Genomic DNA, 23,784 nt, shown 5'->3' with positions numbered 1-23,784 from the left:
GACAGATCTCCATTTCCCCCTCTCTGCTCAGTGGGAAGTTTGAGATGGGGCTCTGGCAGCAATTCTGTGCCAAAGCTGTCGAAGCCCAGCCCCAGCCCCGCTTGTTCTCATGCTACAACTTCAGATGTGCTGCAGCAGGCACATCAAATAGTTACGAAGGGTGTGATTAAGCCCTGGGAAAGAGCAAGCCGGCAGCTTGTTTTATGTTTCCTCCCCTGTGTTTGTATGAGTCACGGAGCTGGCAGCAGTCCTGCTTTCACCTCACAGAGAGCAGAAATAAGTGTGTAAGAGCCCTACACTAATTTGCTGAAAATAGCCAAAAGCCAGGCTCTTAAGATACCCAAAAGAGGTTGCAACTCCTCCATTTATTGATTTCTTTTCTCTCTGCTTCAAGTCAACAGCTTTTAAGAGACATAAAATGGGAAGAGCATCCATTCTGCCAGCGGTGTGGTTGTCTGTCCCAGCCCTTGCCTCCATGGCATGTGTGTGACCTTGAAGGGCAGACAGTGCGATGGTGTGCGGAGACACATATTTGAAGCAATAGAGAAGAGGTAAAAAATATCTTCCCCTGTTACCCTGGAGGCTGCTGGCATGTCATGCCACTGCCAGGGCAGCAGAGAGGCTGGCTCTCAGCATCACACACCAACTCTGCACTGAGCAGGCAGGGGCCAAGGGGGCTTACCCCCGAGCTGTGTTTGTGCAAGTCTCTAGTGGTTGGACTTGCCCCTGCATTCTCCAGTGCAGGGGGCAAAATACCACCTGGACACCTTGCAATGGTGCCAACTCAGAAGCACATTTTTTGTTTCTCTTTTTAATCAAATGCGATGTTAAATGTTATGCTGTCATTAAAGCTCCAGCTTCTGGAGCCAGTAGATGATGCTGTGAGAATTCCAGCTTTGTTTCTGAGCAGGGGAGGGAAGTCAGGAAGGCAGTCTGGCAGCTGGTAGCTTGGGGACAAACAATGGACCTCGTGTTCCTTCCTTGTTTCCATGGGCTAAGTCCATGTTCCAGGTTTTGAGCACAAGGGTTGGCAGAGCAGCCTCTGACCCTAGCTGACGTGTTGGGAAAAGCAGGAAAAGTGCTTCAGCTTGTGAGGGATACAAGGCTTGATGATGATCACAAATTCAGCTCAGTTGAGCAGGAGGAGAAATAGGTGAGAGAGGCTGCTCTCACTTCATCCACTGGTGTGGGGAATGCAGCTGTGGTTTGGGGCTCACTGAGCCAGGGCTGTTTGTGTGCTGACCATCTCAAGCAGGCAGGAGACTCAGACATCTCCCAGCATTCGTCCTTCGTGCAATGAAGTGATTGCTCTTTAGCAATGCAGGCTCCCCCAAAGCCCAATTCCTGCATTTCCTCCCTGCTGTAAGCTGTCCTTGCTTCACTTGTTTCCACATTTGTTTCTTCTATTACACAAGCTCTGGTCTCAGGCCTCTGAGCTGAAATACTCGGGGCTTTCAAAAGCATGACTCTGAATTAGTCTCTGGCCCCTCTGCTCCATGCCCAGCTCATCTACCCTTGGCAGAGTGAGCACCAAAGTTACGGAGCTCTAGTGAGTGTTGCTGTTCAATGCTTAAAACCTGTGTGTGTCTTCTGAACTGCCACAACTTTGCTTTAAAACCAGACCACATCCCATTTGATTCGGCAAGTATTCCTCATGGAATCTGCAACTTTTATGGCCCTAGGAGGGCTTTGTGGCTCTGTTTGTCATTTCATTCACTTTTTCTGCTCCCTCTGCTGTTTTCCAGATGTGTTCCTTTTGTTGTCCCTGCTTACTGACTTCCACACAGCAGAGAATTTCCTCCTGTGATCCTTAAACTGGACCTCCACCCAGCCCCCTTGCAAAAATTCCCTGTCCCTCACACTGACTGCTGGGACTGGGCTCTTTTCTTTTAACTGGAGTGGAATGGGAAAATAGGTATGAACATTTAGAATTATCCACTCACCTCCCTTTTTTCAGACTCCTGACTGAATATGACTGAATATGAATATGCCCTTGGGGGCAAGGGGGAAGAACATGACAGGACATCCTGCATCACTGTCCAATACTTGGAAATCAATTATAGAGCTTGAAATAGGCTTGCTGGTGAGTTGTTTCTGGTTATGCATGTCTGGAGCAAGAGAGCTATCCCAACAGTGTCTCCTATGGCAGTGTCTGAGCAGTGTTCAAAGGCTGGGGAGTGTTCTGGGGCAGAGAAATACATGTTTGTCTCCTCCATTAAGGTTTTTGCTGGCCTACAGCTACAGTGTGGGTGTGACAATAGCTATTTAAATGCAGCTTCAGAAGTGTCAGTAGGAGATACCCAGCCCCTCTGGGAGCTGATGCTCTTGCTGGGCATGGTGCTGTAGTTTACTCAGTGGCAGCATTACCAACACAGCACTGGTGGTGGTAGTTTGCTGTTTCTGTAAACTCAAAGGATGCCTGGGTTTGCTCTTTTGATGTTCCCTCATCCCAGATGTGTTCTGTGTTGCCAGATGTTCACAGCTATCTGTTAGAGCACACACATTCAATTAATTAAACACATTAAATGCACCCACTTCCCACTCTGGAGTTGTTCCTTTGCTGACCCATAACTCAGCTGACACATGGACAGTTTGATGAACCTTGGTCCTACAGGTGGAGTCATGCTGTAACCTCCTCCCTTTTCTGCAGCAGATTGCCCACAGAGGGTCTGTATTTTAAATCTCTGGAAGTTACACTGACAAAGTAGAAATACAGTTCCCTTGCCTAAGAAGCTGGTTTTGTTTTCCTTTGTCTCTGCTATTTAGGTGCATTTTAAATTGATTTAGTTCAGAAATTTTATACACTGGATTAAAACATGCAAACATGACTTTACAACACTGTTTTTTTGTTGTTATTTTTTTTCTTAATGCTTTCTGCTTGTCCCCCATTTCCAGACAGACTATTTATTGCCCTGAAACAGTTCCAAAATCCCAGCCCTGCTCTTCGGTACATGGGTGTATGTGCATTACTAGATGATCCCCTTTGCATTTAATTTTGAATGCTCCTAGATTACTTTTTTTGTATTCACTATGTTCTGAGGAGGAAAATAAATAATGAAAACTGATTAGTTAGATGATGACTTCACCTTTAATCTGACACTCTGGAGAGCTCTGTCCTTAAACTGAAGTACCTGTTTCCACTGAACACAAGAACTGCTCCTGGGCAGCTCTGCGCTTGCTGAGAGTTTACTTGGTTTTTGATGAAAAAAAAGAAAATCTAATTTTTGAACTAAATTTACCTGCAATGATTCATTCTCTTTTCATAACTTATCAAAATGCATTAGCAATAAATTCTTGACAGTGCTTCTATAAACAGCAGTTGTTCTCCTTTGAAGCCGTGGTGCTCTCTGCCTGCTCAGTTGTGCTGCTGTGCAGAGCGGCATAAATACTCAAAGAGAAATGGCACAAAAGGAGCTGTGTACAGATGGCTTAGACAAAATGCTGGCCTTTTCCTTCAGTCATCACACGCTGGAAATCTGGCATTAGATAGGATTTGTAGGCAGGTTTGGTATCTTATCTTCTGGCTGATCCCCTCTTAAAGCCGCATCTCGCTCCCACCCGTACATCGTTTGCTGCCACAGCACTCCTGGCGCACACCCGGCGGAAAGGACGGAGCGAATGCGGTTTGGCGGCCTGGTCTCAAAGCTACAGCAGTGCCAGGGCTGGCCTGCCGTGCACGGTGAGCCTGTCAGGCGCTGGGGAGGGCTGTGCTGTCCGTGTGCCGTGGCGGGGCGGCGGAGCGCTCCGGCGTGTCCCGGCCGGGCGCGGCTGTGGCTGCGCGCTCGGTGCGCTCCTGCCATCTGCTGCCCGCGCACCGCACCGCACCGCACCGCACCTCCCCGCTGCCCCGGCCCCGTCCGCCCGCAGCCAGGCCGAATGGTTCCTGCCTTCCTTGGTAAGGCGCCTGGCTAACTGCCAGTGAAGTTTGAAGTAAGATTTGTCAGGAAAATTAATCCATAAACATCAGAGGTGTATGTCTAAAAAGGAGACGGAGTAGTCCTGTGTAACTTTATTAGAATAAAGGGAGAGGCCATGGGGCATTCCCCTGGGGTCTCACTCATTTTCAGAGGATGCAGCCTCCTTTTTATCCTCATTTCCCGGCCGCATGTCCCTCTCTGTTTCCCCACTGGCTGAGGTACTTGAGAAGTGCAGAATTCCCGGAGTGCCTAATACCTGAGACTGCATTCTAATGTATACCCCACTTTTTCTTTTCCTTGTGTCAATCAGTGGAACTCCTATGGAATTTATGGTTCTTCCCATTGTTTCTTTCATCTCTCAGTATCTGACTTTATTTATCAGCAGACCTATGGTTTGTTTGTAAAGACAAATCCCTCTCACTCCTTTCATCAATTAGTGGAATCCTTTCCATTGTTTCTTTTATCTCTCAGTAATCTAGTTTTATTTAGCAGCAGACCCACAGTTTTTTGGTTTTTTTGTAAAGACAAATCCCTTGTTCCTTTCAGATTTAAAGCTCAATATGGTGATTTAAAGAACCCACAGCAAAGTAGAATGTCCTCAGCTTGGGAAAGCAGAGATGTTTTAGCAGCACTGTGATTTCATGAGCCATCTCTCTGGGAAAGGATAAAGTGCTGCTTCTTCCTCAACCACAAAGTTCTGTGCAATATTTCTTACTTAATTTCTGAATGCTCAGAATATAATTTGGAGCAGGGTGTTGTGTTTTAGCAACAAAAATTTTGCAGGGTCCTCCTAGTGGTGGCCCTGTCTATAGGCAGAGGATGCCAGTGGCTGTTTGGGAACTGACATACTTTTCCCTCCTCTGGGCTTTGCCTGTGGGTAAGAGCTGGCTGATCCCTGAGCTTAACTAAGGAGTCCCCCAAACCCCATCAAGTCGGGAAGGAAATCTGAAAGGTTTTTTACACTCCTCCTCCCTGTGGGTTGTTTGTGTGGCAAGGAGAATAGGGCAGCTGAGGGCCTCAGATCTTGGCCCAGCCCATCATCCAAGGCAGGTCTCCCTGGGCACAAGCAGAACAATACCAGCCAGAGCAGCAGCACAGCTCAGGGTGTGATTTGTGCTTTGGTGATGGTTGGCTTCAGCTACAAACTGGTATTTTTCTGTCTCTGCCAGCCCCTTCCTAAAGTGCAGCCAGGAACAAACAAGTGGAATTGTGCTCAGATTTCTGCTGGGTATGAGCTGTACGTCAGCTCTGTCTGACTTCAGGGACAAAACCCTTGTTACAGGACCAGCTCACACCCTCGTATTCCTGCTTCTACCTCATGCAATTAATTCTGAAAACTGTGTTAGCAAATTTAGGAGGTCTGTAATCTTCTTTCTTTGTCTGTTAATCACAGTGTGGGGACCAGCTGTCAGTGGGAAACCAGCAAGCACTGTGTTATTCGTTGCTTTCTGTGTAGCCGGCGTGTATTCAAACAATATCCATCTCTGTTGTGCTGGGAAGTGTTTCCATGCAAGGGATAGCAAGCCTTGCAGGAGCTGAATATCCACATGGAAATTTTACAAAGTATTTTCACAGCAACATCTATAAAATACAGGTGAGATTTCTAATTACTGAATCCATTTGAAGGATCTGTATTCTCCATGTACCTGCCTCTTCTAAACATGATTTCTTTATCATCATTTGTGAGCAAAGCTTTTTAGCATTTTTCATGATTGTACGTACAAGGGACTTTGTAGGATTAAAATTCCAGATTATCTCTGTATAAGACAATAAAGAAGGTACTTTAATTTTTGAAAGAAACTCCAGATGCAGGCAGGAAAATTCTACTAGTATACTGTGGTTTTTCCTTAAGGCATTTTACTGGAGTTATATGAAGTTCTCTGTTAAACAGAGTGTAAACAAAGCATTTCTAGTTCTCACATTTTCAGCGGAAAGCTAAGTGAGCTAACTGAATTTTCTATTCTATTGAATTATATTTTTATTGGATTTTGAGCAATAGTTGCCTTTCCTCTGTTCTCCTTACAAAAATGGCTGGGGAAAATGGCACTGAGAAGACATCATTGTGATTTCATGCCCTGTGTTTTCATGTGTATTTGGGCTGGGGACACTGCTTCCTGAAAGCATTGGTGAATGGGATTCTGCTCACCTGAGCTTTCAGAGTCAGGAAGGTGAAGCAGCCCTGACAGGAGATGAGATTTGAAGAATGAGCTTTGATTGTCATCAGCTTTCCATTACAAGAAGACTTTGAGATCTACTCCGTGAGGTCTTTTGCATACATTTGTGACAATTTCTGGACCCAAATCTTGCTCATGCCATTCTTCCATTAGATTTTTAGAAGAGACATTACTTTGGGACTCAGCTATTGGCGGGGACAGCTTCCTGGAACATACTTTGCAAATTTTATATTTGATCAGCAGCAATTTTGCTTTCTCCTCCCTCCTTCACCTTGCAAAGTAGCTTTCATCCTGATGAGCCAAGAGATCACCAGGCCTTTCTTTAAATAAATGTGTGTGTGAGGCTTTATTTCATTCCAGGTAAGCACAAAAAGGCTTTGCAACAGATGTGGTTGTTCTCTTGGAATTTCTCCTGAGTGAGCAGAGTGGGTAAAACAGGATGGGAGTTCTATGCAAAGGGCATCTCAAGCCCTGCTCCTGGTAATAGAGAATTGCTCCAAAAATACAGCCCTCATCTCACTGCAAATGCTTCCAGGGCATGGGCTAGTGAGCACTGCCAGCTCCACCAGCTCCTCCTTCCCACCAGCCAGTCCACACCTTACACTGCAAGGAGGGTGGTTGCAATACCTGGATCTTTCAGGCAATGTGACTTCTTACAGTTGCCTTCTTCAGGTGACTGCATTTCACCTTTGCTGTCCTTGCCAAAATGACAGTGGCATTTTGCTGCATGCCTTCTCTCCAGATGGTCCAGGTTCTACCCTGCTGTAGCAGTGGTTGCTCTTCCCTTTCTCTTTTACTCTGATTATTCAGTTCCATGCTTCCTGGCCACTGCCTGTGCTGCAGGGATAAGAGATCCTTGACAGCTGCTGGGGCTGTGGGCTTGGTGCTTGATGGAGATTGAATCTACACAGTGCTTCCTGCTGTGCTCTTTGACAGATGACAGTGCTCAGCTGCAAAAAAAATGGCTGTAAAATCTGAGATTTTGGTTAGAAACTTCTTCTGGCTTTTGTGTGCTGTCAAATATGACCTCTACAAGATGAAGCTGTAGCAGGGTGGTAGGAGCAATGGGACATGGATAGGCAAGCTTGGAGGGCTTAGGTTTTCCTCTGCCTCTCTCCCATGGAAAGCAAGGAGAAGTGCTCTTGTGACATTTCCGTTCACTTCAGGAGAGCTGCTCTGTTTTCTGCTAACAAGAAATTTGGCCTGTATCAACTTCTGGTGATGTGGATGAAGAGGAATTTTGCATGAATGTCAAAGCCAACCAGCGTACATACAGCTGATGCTGCACATGGGGCTTTGGCTAAAGCTTCTCCTATAGGTCACTTGATCCAGCTCCACATGGCTTTGGCCATATTCTCAGTGGTGGGTTGGGAGTTGGTTAATACTGCAGGAAGGCTTGCTCTTAGCTTCATGAGCTCAGTCACAGATGTATTGTTTAAGCCTTTTTGATTTCAGCACTTTCTGACAAGGATCTGCATTCCCTGCCTCGTTGTGCTAGTCCAATCCATGCTCACATGCAGGACAGAGAAAAATTAGTTTGTGCTTCTGGCATTGGTTGTCTCAGCCATATTTGGCCTGTCTGTCTTGTCTTCTCCCAGTGTTTGGATACCAGGTTTGTCAAAGGGGCCAGATCAGGTCTGTACAGATGGAGTCCAGTGAATTCTAAGGGCTGGAGAGAAGATTCAGTTCAGTTAATTTTCTCTACTACATGCCTCAGAAAGGCTTCTGAAGACACCTGCTTTCCTTCTGTACTCAGAGAACTCAGCATTTCCAGCAGTCTTTTGGTGCTTGGCTGGTTTCCTGGAATCATCCTTCATTCCCTCTTTTTCTGACCTGTCCCATTGTATAAACCTAAGTAGATTTCGTTATTGGTAGGTTAAGAGAATGAAAGCAATTGAAAGAGATGCCATTCTGATCATGTCATTGACCCCAGGAGCCAAGTTTGGTGGATTTTAAGGGAAAATCAAGGACATGAATTACAGTTGTGGTTATTCATCAACTCCCTGATGGCTCTTAGTCACCATGTGTACTTCACATGTAAGCTTAGCTTTTCTGGATGATTGAGTGAAGAATTGTTGAGTCAAGGATAAATCTCCTGCTGCTCTGCAGCAAGGTAGAGCTGTTATTACAGAAAAGGCAGGCCCTGAGGATGGGCAGTGTTAGCTCAGGCCCAGTTCATAAGGAATGGTGCTGTGATTTGTCTTAGCTGTGACTTATCTTTGTAGAAAACAACTACTAAAGGAAAAGAAAGCAAGCTGGTAATTTAGCAGCTGGGAAGATAATTTCTGGTGTGTTGGATAGCTGTAAGCAGGAGTCTTGGTAGAACATCTCAAAGTGAATTTACTGTGGAGGCTCTTATGTTATTTAGAGGATGTGAGGTTGTGGTGGCATTCCACTGTGCACAGCCCACTGGTACCAGAACATAAATTGGTATGGCAACTTAGCCCTTTCAGGGTGGGAAAAAGATCCCAGACAGTAACTGAGAACACAAAACCATCCCAGAGGAGCCCAAAGTGCTTTTGCAACCTTGGAGTCAAGTTGTGCCCGATATGTACTTGTGCTCCCGTGGCTGACTGGAGTGAGAGGAGAATGTGTTCCCAGGTCTGGAAGGGAATGGCTTTGCTCATCAGTGGAGAGCTGCCACGTGTTTTCTGTGAGAGGCACCTGGTGCTGACTCTTCAGATTGGGATGAGAGCTTGAGGGAGGCTGGGGACTTTGTTCCCCTGTGCAGCCTCCAAAACCTTACCCTGTCCTACTTCCACAGTTCTTTTGCAGTGTCAGCAACACCCCTTGTAAAGTGCTGGGATTGGTGCTGGCTTTTGCAAGGGGAACATCCTGAAGGTGAAATTAAATTTTGGGGAGGAGGACTCCATTACATTGAGCAAACCTGCAAAGAAGTGGGGCCAATTTAGCAAGCAAGGCTGCCGAGGTATTGCCCAGAGGACTGTGAAGGCATTCACCCAGAAGTCACCTTTTCATGTGTCATGCAGTGTTGACCATCTCATTTTACTTGAGTGTAGTAATACCAGGGCCCACACAATTGCAGATCAGGACAGCAGCTAAACAAAATTTAAATAAGTTGTCCTTTTCAATGTGGAAGAAAGATGACTGATGAAGTTGTGTAAGATCTTCAGTGATCCATGGGAGGTGCCATGGTTAGGTGATTTTCTTCATTTCCTAGCAAGATAGCAAAAGGATGTCCTTTTGACACATGTGTTTTGTGAAACACGGTGCTGCAAGGCACTGACTATAACAAAAATATAACTGATTTATAAAGCAATGAGAGACATTCCAAGCAGATAAGTCTGTCAGTGCTATTAAAGACAAAGCTGCAAATACTGCCTCTGGGTTGGGAAATAGCAAAGCCAGAGAATGCTTGGAGATTGCAGAGGGAAAATTGTTATGCTGTGCTTTCCTTGCTCTTAATGCTCTTCTGAAAGCCCTCAGCAGCAGTTGCCTGAGCCAGGATGCTACAGTAGGTGGACATGTCATGTACCACTCTGAGGTTTTTGGGCTCTTGTGAGGGTCTCAATAACAGGGAAGGAACTAGGAGAAACAAGGGCAGAACAGCCTCTCCTGCAAGCTGCGTGTTTGCACTCAAGATGCTCAACCTGGTTTGTGCCCACTGCTGTTACCTTGTCATCAGATCCAAGAGAGGAATCCTGGTGAGTCTCCCCAGGGTAACATCTTGCCGAATATTTAGCAGCGCTCTGTAGGGGTGTGAGCAGAAATGGCCCATCTAGACCCTGTGTAGCCCTTGCCAAATGTGCACTCTCAGTCCCAGAAGGTGGAACTGTTAAAACAATCTGTCCCCTGGCATATTTTGTATCTGGCATTGCAGTTCCAGGAGAGATGGCATCTTGTGCCATTTCCAAAGGGAATTTCATGTCTTAGCACGTTTGAAAATATGGACACCGTATGGACACAGTGTGCAGTGTTAACTGGGGTGTAGCAGCAACTTGTTCTTGTAGCTCTGCTCTCTGTCCCCTGTTCCTTCTGTTCTGCTTGTCAGCTGCTCTCAGACCTCATCACCCACATTTTTCAGACCCTAGAGCACCTCTTTGACTTGCACTTCATATCCCATGTAGGCTTTCACCTTTCATCACTCCTGTTAGTTTGGCTAATATGACTCTGGAGATAAGACTCTTTCAATAAGCAGACTGGCATGCTGGAAACCCAGCATCAGTTTGGAACTGACTCTCAAACTCTTCCTGCCCAGAGTAGAGGTGCACAGCAATGCAGGGGCTCCCTCTGAAAATGATGGTTCCAGCTCGGGGAGCAATCTGGTTCTGTTGTTCTGGTGAGCCCTGACTGGTTTAGCCAAGCAGATCACTACAGAAACACTGCTGCTGGTTTTGGTGCCAGAGTGGGTTTAGATGTTTGTGACAGCACCACACTTCACTGTACAGGCTCACCCTTTGAATCTGGGCTCTTTCTTGCTTTTCTTTTTTTTTTTTTTTTTTTTTTTTCCCTGCTTGCACCATGAAACACCCCTTTCCACTGCCAAACAGGATTTCAGCGAGGTGGGTGGCTTCCACCAGGACACATGAAAAATGGAAAAAAACTGGGACACTACTTTTAAGATTGTTTTTAAAGAAGACTTTGGAGAAAGAAGCTGATTTCTTTTACAAGGGGGTGCTGTCTCCCTGCAGTGTGTTCTGTCACCATGTCACAAGATTTCTAAAAGGAGCAGAATCAGTAGGACACTGGTGTATCAGTCTGCAAGGAGCAGCTTCCTTCGCTCAAATCCCATATTTGACTAAACTGGTATCACATGGTTCAGTCTCCCCACTCTTCTCCCACCCCCTGCCTGCTTCCGCCAACAGTCCTCTCAAAATGTGCTTTGTAACTGAAGACTCCCCTAAAGAGCTGACTCTTCCAGTTCTCCTGCGTAACAAAAACTTGTGCTGCTCATAAATAGAATTGCAATTACCAAGGGAAACAGAAGAATCTGCGCAGTCCAGATGCATGAGAGCGGCCTCTCATCCTGTCTTAAAGAAGCCTCTGAAATCCAACACACACTGCTCAGGCATAGCTGGGAGACTTCTGCAGAAATCTTTCTTTTGAGCAGCCACTATCTGATCATCCAGGAAGTCAGACTTCCTTAGGTCTTGGACTTACAGGATGGTAATGATTTCATATAGAAGGAAAAAGGCATTCTCTAGGTTATGCATCAAAAAGGATGAACCTGTGAGGAAAAATCAAGAGCCTTGACTATGCATGCTGGGTCCTGTGGAAGGATTAAGCAGTAGTAGAAAAGAGGGAGGCAGTAGGATAAGTGAGTGGTCCTTAGCTTTCCCTATAGAACAGATCACATATATAAGGAAGATCTCTTCTATATATCTTCTCCCCAGGCTGCCAGGGATACACCATTTAGTGCCTGGGTCTGGCTTGGCTCCCAGAAAAATTCCTGTGATAGGCTTCTTTTGTGTGCAAGGTGCTGCTGATTCTCCTCTGTGGAACCTTTCTGAGCCCCTCACTGGTCCTTTGACCTCTCTCTAGTTCCCATGCAGCAGCAGCCTCCCTGAATTCAGTGACTGCCCTGAACATCACCCCATTCAGTGTGATGAGACCAAGTTAGACTAACAGAACAGCATCTTGCTTTGCCATGTTTCCTTTTGGTGGCAATGGTTGCGCATCTAAAGTGTCAGGAAGAAAGACTTCAAGAAGGAACCCAAAATTAAGCAATGCATATGTTAGAAATAGTTTTTACATTGTGTTTTTCTTGTGATCAGTTTCTTCAAAGACCAATCTGTGTGTTCCTCCTTATTTACACAAAGCTAGTCATGAAACAGCAGTAGATCCCAGCACACACTGCAATGGTCATGAAATCTGTTCATCTGAAATTCTGTTATGGTTGGAGAGCATCTTTGCATTCCTTTTTTTGTTTTTGTTTTTAATGGGAAGAATAATCTCTGTGTCATCTGCATCAGAGTCACAGTTCATCCAAGGATGTGTCCCAAATGTAGGTGTTACATAAAGTAAAATCTCTTTTCTCTGTTTTCATTCTCTTTGTATCTTAGTGCTTGAAGTAGAAATAAGTCCTTTTTTTCCTGACACTGAAGAAACAACAAAGGAACAGTGTTCTGTTGGTAGAACTCACTTGGTCACCTGTGTTTCTGAATTCATGTTTAGTAAACCAACCAGCAAGCCTGGCCTACAGGTGGTGCTCCTGATTCTTACAATCCTTGCCTCTCTCATGGTTGCATACTTACCTGTTAGAATGCCAAATTTAATAGCTTGGGAAGATCTTAAATTAGTTACATATCTAGAAAAACAGAACTCCTTTAAGGTGCTTTAGAAAGAAATAGTTGGTAACTGTACAGCAGTCTCCCACTTAGCTTTGCCAAACAACCATTTCAGTGTCACACAAGGTACTGCTGAAAATTATTGGTAGCAGCAAGAGGCTTCTTATGTATCAGTGAACCTACTTTGATACCATGAGAGCTGGTCCTTCAGCTAAAATTTGTTTTGTATGTTTGACCCTACAAATTCTGGTTTTGTCTTTACAGACAACTCCACAGGTCTTCTATAAATTCCATTAGTGTTTCTGTAACCCCTATTGCCTCCCACTCCCAGGTGGTCCTGGGACTGAGATGAAAAGAACACAGCTCAAACTGCCCACTGATGCTATTAACTGCTTGGGTTGAGTACCAGTCTTGGTATTTTTTGTTGTATTTGCACTTACACGTTTGCTGAACTGGAGTGCCTACTTCTGTTGTACATTCATGGGCTGCAGAAGCTTGGGGTGAGAGCTTTGTGACAGGGTGGTGTGTGCCAAATAGATGTGTGAGCAAGGGGAGCAGTTTGAAGACATTGCAAAACCCCTAAAGCCTTAGGTAACCTGAGGCTCAGCTCAATAGTTGAGTTGGCCAGCTCAACTATTTATAGAAAACTCTATGCCTATTCTAAATATACTTTCCTCAAGGGGACCTTATCTCAACTCCCTGCTCCACCACTTCAGTTGGATCAGCAATGCTGCTGTGATCATTTAGCAAAATTTCCTTCTCTTGTTCTGTGGCAGAGCTGCTGGTTCAAGACTTGAAGGGGAAATTCTGTACCAAGCAGACCTCAAGAGTTTGAATTTAAACTGCAGCCAGCCAGGTAGAGAGATATTGGTGATATATTAGATCATTTCCTGTAACCATTTCCTTACTATTTTTCCATATTTCTCTTCTGCTGGTAGGTCTAGAGTTCTGGAGAGGGAAGATCAAGTGACTCGGTGTACAGAAGGCAGGGCTTGAGTCCCACTTGCTGCTGGTTGGATTGGGTTAGACTATCAACTCTATTGCTCACATGTAAGGACAAAGGATCTCTCCAGGCCAAGGAGAGCAACTCATCCAACAGCAGATTTGGTAGTGGGAAATCTCTTCGGAAAAATCTGATTTTCTTTTTCAGTTGAAGGCTCTGGGATAGAAGTTTTGGTGCAAAGGGCCCACTGCAGAGCATTTTTCATCCTTTAAGTTTAAAAATATTTAGAAAAATGCATCCTTTATTGAGTCCTATAGGTTTGAACATTTTCTTCTGTAGGATAATTGCATTTTGTCTGCCTGTCTCAGGAATATCTGCAGAACTGCATGGCAGATGCTGCAGAACACTGTCCTGAGTGGAAAACTTTGGGTGAGTGTAGAGGCAGGATGGGCCATCCAAACCCTTCATATCATGAATAGCTGTGCTTCCTCACAGTAAGGGCCAGTAGTACTTTAATCTTCAGGGGGAAAAAAAATTGCTCTCTGTCCCCATGATGTGATTGATCCAGACTGTACGTTGTGGGTATTGGACTCAACTTCGAAGAGAGGAGTAAAGCACTAGCTTGCACTGGTTCAAGGACAGGATTCAGAGGCAGTGTGTCAGTGGTGTCTGAAGAAGTCACATCAAATGAGGTATCCATTAGAAAACCCCTTCTGGGTACAGCAAAAAAGTGACTGCTACTTATTTGGCCTCTGGGATAGAGAAGCCTGTGCAAGACTTTGCCGCTCCACAGATCAGGGGAACAGCTCACTGTGTGTCTAAGCCTCAGAAAATGCTTTTGAGGTTGACAGAAGCTTTTCTTAGTTATTACCCTTTGAGGATGAACAGGGCAGCGTGTGGCAAGATCGCAGAATGGGATTAGCTCAGGATTTAGCAGGAAGAATTTCTTAGCACTCCTTTAGAGCTATTTCCTTCTATTGCAGCCCCTGGAGCTGCATGAAATGGAAAGGTTTATGTCCTTGCCTGCCTGGCAGGAAAATCATCCCAGCTCAGTGCAGCAAAATGGACTGGGTCCAGTGCTCTTGGAAGGAACGAAACAGGTAAAGTGTGTTTAACAAGGAATTTCACATGGGAGCTTTCAGGTACACTGAATATTTCCCCAAGATGCATTCTGCTTCACACAGAGGCCTCTTCCTTCAATATCCTTGGCTTTTCCAAGGAATCATTGTCCACAGAGCTTTAGGTTTTGCTCTGGTCATGTCTTACCTATATGCATGCAGGTAGAGTTTCCTTGTTGCTGTCCTAGCATGCAGGGAAGAACAGGTGAGTGTCCCTGAAAGCACTGCAGTGCCACTCAGTGCAGGCCGTGTCTTTGATCCTACAGGGATGCATTACCTCAGGAAAGGCTCTGCAGTCACTGGGACTATGACAGGATGGGTGCTCAGACTGTAGTGCTGTCATTTGTGTTTCACATTCTTGATGTGTCTGCCTGTGATTTCTGGGCTGACAGAGTGACTGGCAGCTTTCTGGCTCACTCTGTTATGCCTCCAGCTAGTTTTTCCCACTGCTGTCTCTCTATGACTGCCTTCCTTTTAATGGAAGTTGTCCATTTGACCATTCTTGATGTAAACAAACCATATTGCCTTTCAAAAGCTGGAGTTGGAAATGCATGCCAACAGAAACTAGTGCATTTGTACTTGTAAGGAATAAAATCTATCCCTTTTGCAGTGCTTATAACTGCATTAGTATCTCCATTCAGAGCCACTGGCTTTTGTTCCCTCATGGCTGAGGTGTGGCAGCTGAATTGAGGCTGGGAAGCAACCAAAAGCATTTAACCACAAGAGGAACACCAGCAGTGAATCAGCCCAGAAAGCAGGAGCAGACCGCAGAGCAGTTGAAGTGCAGAGCTCAATTTTAAGCCTAATTTGAACAGTGAATGAGGTGCTAATATCTCAGCTTCTGTGTAGAGTCTCAGTCTGCTGTTCATGTTCTATGGATGCAGTATAGTGGGGTGTATTTATAGAATTCCCGGTGAAAAGCTGGCTTTGTACAACTGGTATGGGCACTGCAGGGTGAATGTCGTGTCTGGTTTTGGTGCTGAAAGTAAAAATCTGTCTTCATGTCTGTGTTCTGAGGAGCTGATCAGATATTTTATGTCATTGCAGCTTGAAGAGCCAATTTCAGAGCTGGCTTCTCTAATTGCCTGATCATTTAACCTGCTCCATTTGCCCATAAGAGAAGGATGCGTTTCTTTTGTTCATGTTGCCTTGTTCATCAGTAAATGTAAAGCAGATTGTAAAATCAGACCTGCTTGAACTAACATTTGTAGCTATTCATTCACTCATGAACAAACCAACTCCCTGATGCTGGTCCAGCTTTTTTCTACAGCAGAGAGAAAATAAGAACAGCGAGTCAATTAATATTCTCTTTTCTCTATGGAGTGTTGGTGAAACATTTGGATACTCTGGAAATTAATGTCAATACGGTGAAAAACTGGTTTAGAAGGTGTTTACACAGTTACATCTAGATCTGGAAGTAGCTTTGCTGTGTTTCACCAGAGGCTGCTGCTTTTTTCATTGCTTGAAATGTGATGTTTAGGATGGACTTCACACATTCCCAGGAATGCAGGGAAGGCGCTGCCCTGAGGCAGGTGAGACCAAAGATTGTCTGAGTGATGGGCCTGATGTATATTTTTGCTGCACCAAAAGTTATAGATACCTCTGGTTGCTTTTTTTTCCTGCTGGGCATGAAATGGGTTTTAATCCTGGTTAGATCCTGGATCTGTTTGCCTTCTTTGAAAGGACTTTCTTTCTCTCTTTTTCAGGCATGGTTCAGAAACTCGACCAGAAGCTGCCTGTAGCCAACGAGTACCTGCTGCTGTCAGGCGGCGTGCGGGAAGGCGTGGTGGACATTGACCTCGATGAGCTGAATGTTTATGCCCGGGGCACAGACTACGACATGGACTTCACCCTGCTGGTGCCCGCGCTGAAGCTGCACGACCGCAACCAGCCGGTGACGCTGGACATGCGCCACTCGGCCCTGTGCCACTCCTGGCTGAGCCTGCGCCTGTTCGACGAAGGAACCATCAGCAAATGGAAGGACTGCTGCACCATCGTGGACCATATCAATGGAGCTACCAATTACTTCTTCTCCCCAACAAAAGTTGCGGACTGGTTCTATGAGTCCATTAGCATCGTGCTCTCTGAGATCCAGAAAAAGCCCCAACGAGGGATGCCAAAGGTGGAGAAGGTAGAAAAGAATGGGACTATCATATCCATTATTTTGGGAGTGGGCAGCAGCCGCATGCTGTATGACATTGTCCCTGTGGTGTCCTTCAAAGGCTGGCCAGCTGTGGCACAGAGCTGGCTGATGGAGAACCACTTCTGGGATGGGAAGATCACGGAGGAGGAAGTCATAAGTGGGTTTTACTTAGTGCCTGCATGTTCCTACAAGGGGAAGAAGGACAATGAATGGAGGCTGTCATTTGCCAGGAGTGAAGTGCAGCTGAAAAAGTGCATCTCCAGCAGCCTCATGCAAGCCTACCAGGCCTGCAAAGCCATCATCATCAAACTGCTGTCCCGCCCCAAAGCCATTAGTCCATATCACCTGCGGAGCATGATGCTGTGGGCTTGTGACAGGCTGCCAGCCAGCTACCTGGCCCAGGAGGATTACGCAGCCCATTTCCTCCTGGGTCTCATTGATGACCTCCAGCACTGCTTGGTCAACAAGATGTGCCCTAACTACTTCATCCCGCAGTGCAACATGCTGGAGCACCTCTCCGAAGACACCGTCATGCTCCACGCGCGGAAGCTGTCCTCGGTGCGCTCCGACCCTGCCGAGCACCTCCGAACTGCCATCGAACACGTCAAGGCAGCCAACAGGCTCACCCTGGAGCTGCAGCGGCGGGGCAGCACCACCAGCATCCCCTCCCCGCAGTCCGATGGAGGAGACCCCAACCAGCCTGATGACCGGTTAGCCAAAAAGTTGCAACAGCTAGTGACTGAGAACCCCGGAAAGTCCATCTCTGTCTTCATTAATCCGGATGATGTCACAAGGCCCCACTTCAGAATTGATGATAAATTTTTCTGAGTGTTCATCAGTGTTTCTTGGGATTTTTATTTGTTTTGGTTTTTAAAACTCTTGCGGCGCGCAGGTTTTTTTAATTTGGTTTTCCTTGATGACTTAGCCTCTTGGTTTTTACATATCCAGCATAGATTGGATCTACTGAGAACAATCTGAACAAATTATAAATCCTGTTTCTGCAGGACAGTGCAGATTTTAGAACATTATATTACTATTTCATATGCTGCTTTTTTTTTTTTTCCACCCCCCTGCCCCATTGTCTGTGAGTAGTTTCTAAAGGAGGACATGCATCGTAAACACAAGCCACAGTGTAACGTAGGGGTTTTTTCCAAGCTTCCATAATTTATGTACATTGTTGGGCCGGGAGAAAGAGACAACTCACCTTCCATTGCTTCAGAAATTTACTTCTTTTTCCATGAGCTTCCATCACTCTAAAGAAATGAGGAGAGGCTGGGTTGGAAAGCACTACTGGTAATCTGACGAGGCCAAATCCACTGGGCTGAAGCCCAGTTCATCTGTTCTTCACATTTCTGATACAGGGGAGAAAGCTGACTTTAAAGATGATGATGCAGCTTTTTGGGGAAAGAGTTGTTTCTGTTTTGATCTACTTTTTGAATGTAATTGTTCATTAATTGGACCTTGTACAGTCCAGAGGGTTGTTTCTGCTGCTTTTCCATGCGGAATAAGGTTATGGAATGTTAGTTTTAGTGTGCGTAATTATTCAAAGCCTTATTTAAATTCTATTAAAGAACATACCATTTTAAATGTAATTGCACTAATGAAATCTCTGCCATTACCTCAGTCCCACTGTTTGTGTTTCTTTCATGAATTAGCATCTGTTATTAGGTCTCAATATTGCTGATTGCTTGAGACCCCTCTGGTCTCATGGTTTCAGGTGATTTCTTGATTGTCTTTTGTAAAAGACTTCCTTGTTAGCCCGGCTATGTGTGAGCAGTCAGAGTTTTGCATTGGCATATTTCTTTGGATGCGTATTGTGTGTTGCAGTGCATATTGCATTAATATGTATTGCATGTTGTTGAAACAGGTTTACCATTAGATAAGGATGTAATGCTAAAGCAGTGGTATGTGCAAAGTGAATCAGCCAGACCTCCAGCAAAGGAGCTACCTTGCTTCTCTAATGCATGTATTAGGCCTGATCCTTTCTGGCAGTTACCATTCCCTGGACTCCTGAGAACTTTCTGACTCACCCTGGGACATGGGAGATCTTACTCTGGTCTCATGTTTGCAAAAGTTGTGTTTGTATGTAAACTTGTGGTGCAACAGTAGCCTTGAAAAACACATACACTTTTCTTCTGTGTGTAGGGTAAGATGTATAGTAACAAGGGTTAGTCTGAGCCAAAAATAATTCCAAGAGTTCAAGGATAGAGTGACTTATTGTGGCTGGCTGGCCAGTGACTGATATTTAGGCCTTAAAGCAGCAATTTGGGCTTACTGATTATCCCAGAGATGCTGTTCTGATCCAAACTTGATGCATGTGTTAAAATGTGATTATTAGAGCAGGTTGAAGTATTTTTTAAATATTTGACAGACAAATGAGGTGCATATCTAGTAAATTCTAACTGACAAAAATTGTGTATGAAAAATGTGTCACTTTTTCAGTCCAGCCTTTGTGGTAAAGAAACCAGGCTGGTGGAGCAGCACACCAACAGCTTTGGCAACTGCTTTATTAGATGGCAGGGAGGTTTCAGTACCTGATCTGGTGCCCAAATCATGTCTTAAAACTTCAGCTCCTCCATCTCTTGGGCATAATTAAAAACTTCGCCCCATTGCTATAGCCAAGATGTTCACATTTACCTGAATTTACTGGTACACACTTACAAGAAGCTCTCAGAAGTTGCTGGCCTGATGGAGTGGACGAGGATTTAACCTTAAAGCACAATTGGCTCTTGATAGGAGCCCTGTGCAGCTGCAGTTTGGTCTGGGGAAGGACATGGACTGGCTTCAGCAGAAGCAGAGCCGGGTCCTACCCATGTGGCTATTGCCAAAGATGAGTTTCCATATAAAGCTGTGAAACCTGCCTGGGGGAGGCAGGAGAAACAACGGGGAATCCTCTCCAGAAGTGCGTGGAAAATGCAGATTTGTTGAAATGGTTTCTTCCCCAGTCTCTGGGACTTCTGTTTGTTGAGAGAAGAGTTTGGGCTGCAGGATGAAGTTTCCCATCACTACGTGAGAAATCTGCTCAGCACAAAGCAGCAGTAGCCTGGCAGGCAGAGTACTCTCCCAGGAGACCCATTGTCTGTGCCAGTGCTCCTGAGATATGCAGAAACACAGCCTTCCTCATGCCAGTTCAATGTCCTGGTGACCAGCGGTTTGACTAGCCCATGTCAAGCTCTGGTGTGTGCTCCTTTTTTTGGTTTTAATTAAAAAAAACATTTTGAAAAGTATCCACCTTGTTCTTCCTGCATTCTGTCTGTTGGGTTGTTCTTTGGTTTTGAGGGGGAGTGGAGACTTGACATTTTACTGGACTGAAAAGCAGTTTTCCAGGTAGGTTTGTGAGAATGTTATATCCTCTACCTGGAACATCTGTCTTCCCAGGAGACAGAATCATAATCTGCAGTAGGTTTGTATCTGTCTAGTATTTGCTCCTCTCCACATACTATAGTTAACTTAATGAAGCAAGCTGCCAGCCCAGAGGTGACAAGTGTTTTGTATATTAGAGAATACAAAAGACTATTTTCTTCCTTTTCTATTGTTCCCTCTTGCCTTTGAGTATATGCTGGCACAAATTTGTGAAGTGCAGAAGTCTCTGTGTGGGATTTCAAAGTAGTCAGTGGGTTTAGATACCAATGACCTTTTACTCTTGACTTCTCTCTGCAAGTTTCAAGGAAACCATGGTGCTTTTCCTATTAGGGAGTTCTTGAAACTCATTCACACAAGCATTTTAGAGCACTTAGCCCCATGGGGTTAGAGACTTGGCCAACCTGACAGACACTGAAATAAGAGGGAATTTGCTTTAAACTAGCAATGTAGGCATCTTCCCTGCTGATGTCAAGAGAAGACAAGTCAGTGCTGTGAGCCAGTGTCTCCATGGGAGCTCTAGTTCTGCACCCACTGCTATGGCAGATAAGATTTCTTTTTTCTTTTCCTTTTGCCCATTAGCCACCTTTCTGCTGACTTCTCCCTGTCCTGAGTGATGTTGAAAAGGACTGGGACAGTTTGTAAGGGGCTGGCGACATGTAGGATGGATCCTTTGTGGGAATGTGGGTTACTGACTCCTACAGGGTTAAAACGGAGGGAGTCCCCGCCAAGAGGGTCTGGCTTAGTGGCATCAGAATGGTGGGGAGGAAAGAAAAGTGCCCTTCAGAGGCTCCACTTCCACCTCCCAGTGTGATCCTCCTTGGACATCTTGGCTCTGGCCCTATTCTTGGTCCTTTGCTCTTTCCACAGGGTTTCTCTCCAGTAGGACAGTGGGAGAAGCAGCTAATTTGACTGCTTCCAGTTGTTGTAAGTTCTGGGAGATGCTGAAAAAGCTGTCACTTCTTCAGAGGGACATCTGGACTGCTGCAAGGTGACAGAACCAGCAGCTAATGGGAGTTACTCTCTGTGGTATGTTGGGAGAACTCGTTTGAAGGCAGAAGGGAACAAGAGACCAAGAGCTTTGTGTCAGCCTGCAGTCTCTCCTCCTTCATACATGTTGTGTGAAGCCTCAGTCACTCTTGTCTGGCTGTGATAAATTGGTTTCTGCACATATTGCAATATTTTAGCCTGGAGAAGTGCTGGTGCTCTAACCAGAAAACTACAACTGGGCATCAGAGTCACTCTTTGCAGTCTTTGCAGGACTTTAATCATGCACTGCTCAAAATAGAAGCCAGTCCTCAAAACCTCTGAAAGAGCTGGTTTTTACAAGTCTGTTTTCTTTGTTGTCATTGTGACAAATAACACTAATTTTGATCTAGATTCTTGGACTTTCCTTGATTGCCTTGTTCCAGTGGAGAGCAACCTTCTTTAGGCAGCTGTGGTGGTTCTGGGCTGGACACCTGAGCTCTGTACCCTTCCACTGCTTGGTCTCCCCATGGAGGGCTGTGAGACAGACTTGTGTCCACTAAAAATTGACTGAAACAGGCATTGAAAGGTGGCAGTCACAATAAATTCCATTGGGAGATTTGAAAATATGCTTAAAACAAAGCATGTGTACGTTGCTGGATAAAAGCTGATTGTGGTCAGACCAAAAGTGAGCAGACATTTATCATATTTTCTTAACCCATGCATAATACTAGTAGCTGTGCACAATGCAAGTGACTGTGGCAGAGGGAAAGGAAGATAGACTTTGCTAATGATTATTTCTTATAATTTTTTTTTTAAAGTTGTGCATAGTCCAGGCATAGAATTGCTTAAAAACATCCACCTCTCCCTTTTTGTGGGTTCAGTGCTGGATGCATTTTGCCACTTTGTCTTGTATTAAAGTGAGTGTGTTCGAAAGGTTGCTGGGCAGCTGAGGGTAATGTTCACATTCTCCTGGCATTGCTCAGTGATTAGAAGTATTCAGCATGCAAATAGCTTGTTCAACTTCAGCAAGTACATCATCTCCCTCCTGCCAGCCTTGCTTGGGGCGAGCTAATGGACTTTTAACATTATACAGCTTAGAGAGCACTGTCTCTAATAGCTCCTGATTAAGCTCTCCAGAAAGGCAAATAACCATCATGGGGCAAAGGCTAAACCAGGGGATGGAGGGGAAAAGAACACCCTGGCCAAGGGACTCTTGCTGACATGTTTTGGGTTTAGGGACATTCAGCATTATATTTAGCACATTTTGGCTTTCAAGAACTGTCAAGTGAATCCAAATTAATTTTCTCTCAATGCTTTTAGAATAGTGATAAAATAGCCCTCACTCCCTTCTCCTCCCCTTTTGCCATTTATAATCTATTATTTTAGGACTGCTCTGAGGAACTATTGTGTTTTCCTATTATCATTGTCCCTGGCTCAGCACTGTGCTTCCAGGCTGAATGTAGGCTTTTGGGGGTTATTTTTATCTTTCTGGCCTTCTGTGGTAGAGGAACACACTCTCATTCAGTCTCCAGACAGCCTGATTCACCAGGCAGAGATGTGGGTGCATATCAGGGGCATCAGGCTCTCTTCCAACTGACTCAGCCCTGTCTTACCCTCAGTTTTTGTGTGTTAGGAATATCAGTATGAAAGACATGGCTGAGGTCTTGCTAGGCACACAGAAGACATGGTATGTGATTCTGAAGTCAAGCAAGCTCCAGTGCAAAGTGAAAATTGAGGCCCAAAAGTCACTTTTCTCCCTGATTCTCAACCCATCTGACTCCTTTGTTTTAGCTTTATTTTGCGGAGGTGGAGAGAGATGAGCTGCTTTTGGCCACTTCAGTGGGTACAAATCACAGCTGTGGCCTAGGACGTCAGGCACTTCACTCATTAATGGCTTTGTCTCCAGGTCTCCATTGCTTACACCCTGCCATGACATTGACAGGACAGGAGAGGTTTTTATGATTTGTTCAGCACTCTGCAAAGAAAGGAATGGGCATTTTTCATGAAGAGCTGGTGACCTATTGTGTCCTTCCCCTGCCTCCTGCGTGCCAAGGCTTACGCACACAGTATATGAATTGCCACTTTTGCAGGCTGCAGCTGAGCACAGTATGAATGCCAAGGTGTTTCTGTGCAAACCAGCCTTCAACCTTCAGCTTCCCTTGCAGGGTAAGTTGCTCCTGACTGAAGTCTGTGCTCTCAGAACAGACTTTGGTTGTGTTTGAAGGGTACAGGCTGGGTCTGTGTACACTGATGATGGCAGGCCAGGTTCCCTACAGCTGACACACAAAGAGGTAACTCCACTTGTCTGATCTGAAAGACCACAGAGAAGAGAGTCCTTCCTGCAGGGAGGCCACTGCAAAGTCTAACCTTTCCAGCACCATGACTTGTGCAGTGACCAGGAGCAGTCTGCATGACTTGTGCCGCCACAGAGGCACCCTTGTGTCTCAGAGCTCATGTGTGTCATGTAGCAGCCACAGCTGCTGGGGCTCTTCTGCCTTCTGACACCGTGAGGGATGGAGACCAGAACTCTGGTGGTTTTCATGTTTAGGCTCCAGAGCTCATCTGGTCCACCTCCAGACCAACACTTTCTAGCACCCTGTAACAGGCAAAAGAGCTGTAATGAAAAAAATCAAAGCTGCAACTTCATTGAGCTTCTCCAAGAGGTTTCTTCTATTTGCTAATGGTTCTGCCTGATCTTGCTTGAGGTGCACAGTGCTCTAATTCGTTAGATTATTTTGTTAATCAGTGGTGGCAAAACTGGGATTGGATACCCTGGCCTGCTGTGGGTACATAGAGATGTTACCTTGTGGGATTCTTGAGCTAGTTGCACTAACATCATCTCTGCTACTGATTAAAATGGATGGAGCAATGGTGAGAAGCCATTACAGAAGGTTTCTAGGGAAGAGCACAAG

The 23,784-nt window shown here is 45.3% G+C and overlaps 1 protein-coding gene across 1 annotated transcript in view; it reads left to right on the top strand.

Annotated features, from left to right (window-relative positions):
• MB21D2 (Mab-21 domain containing 2) overlaps positions 1–19,770 on the top strand; it is a 59,602-nt gene extending 39,832 nt beyond the window's left edge. Inside the window, exon 3 of the mRNA XM_041468008.1 lies at positions 16,107–19,770. Within this exon, the coding sequence (XP_041323942.1) occupies positions 16,107–17,371 (1,265 nt within the window). The 3' untranslated portion in view covers positions 17,372–19,770. The remainder of the gene's footprint in view (positions 1–16,106) is intronic.
• Positions 19,771–23,784: the final 4,014 nt, after the last annotated feature.

Source organism: Pyrgilauda ruficollis, unplaced genomic scaffold (assembly GCF_017590135.1).
Source record: "Pyrgilauda ruficollis isolate IOZ18807 unplaced genomic scaffold, ASM1759013v1 scaffold21, whole genome shotgun sequence".
Classification (NCBI taxonomy): domain Eukaryota; kingdom Metazoa; phylum Chordata; class Aves; order Passeriformes; family Passeridae; genus Pyrgilauda; species Pyrgilauda ruficollis.
The sequence above is the reverse complement of the archived record's forward strand: the minus strand, read 5'-3'. Positions and strand labels throughout refer to the sequence as shown.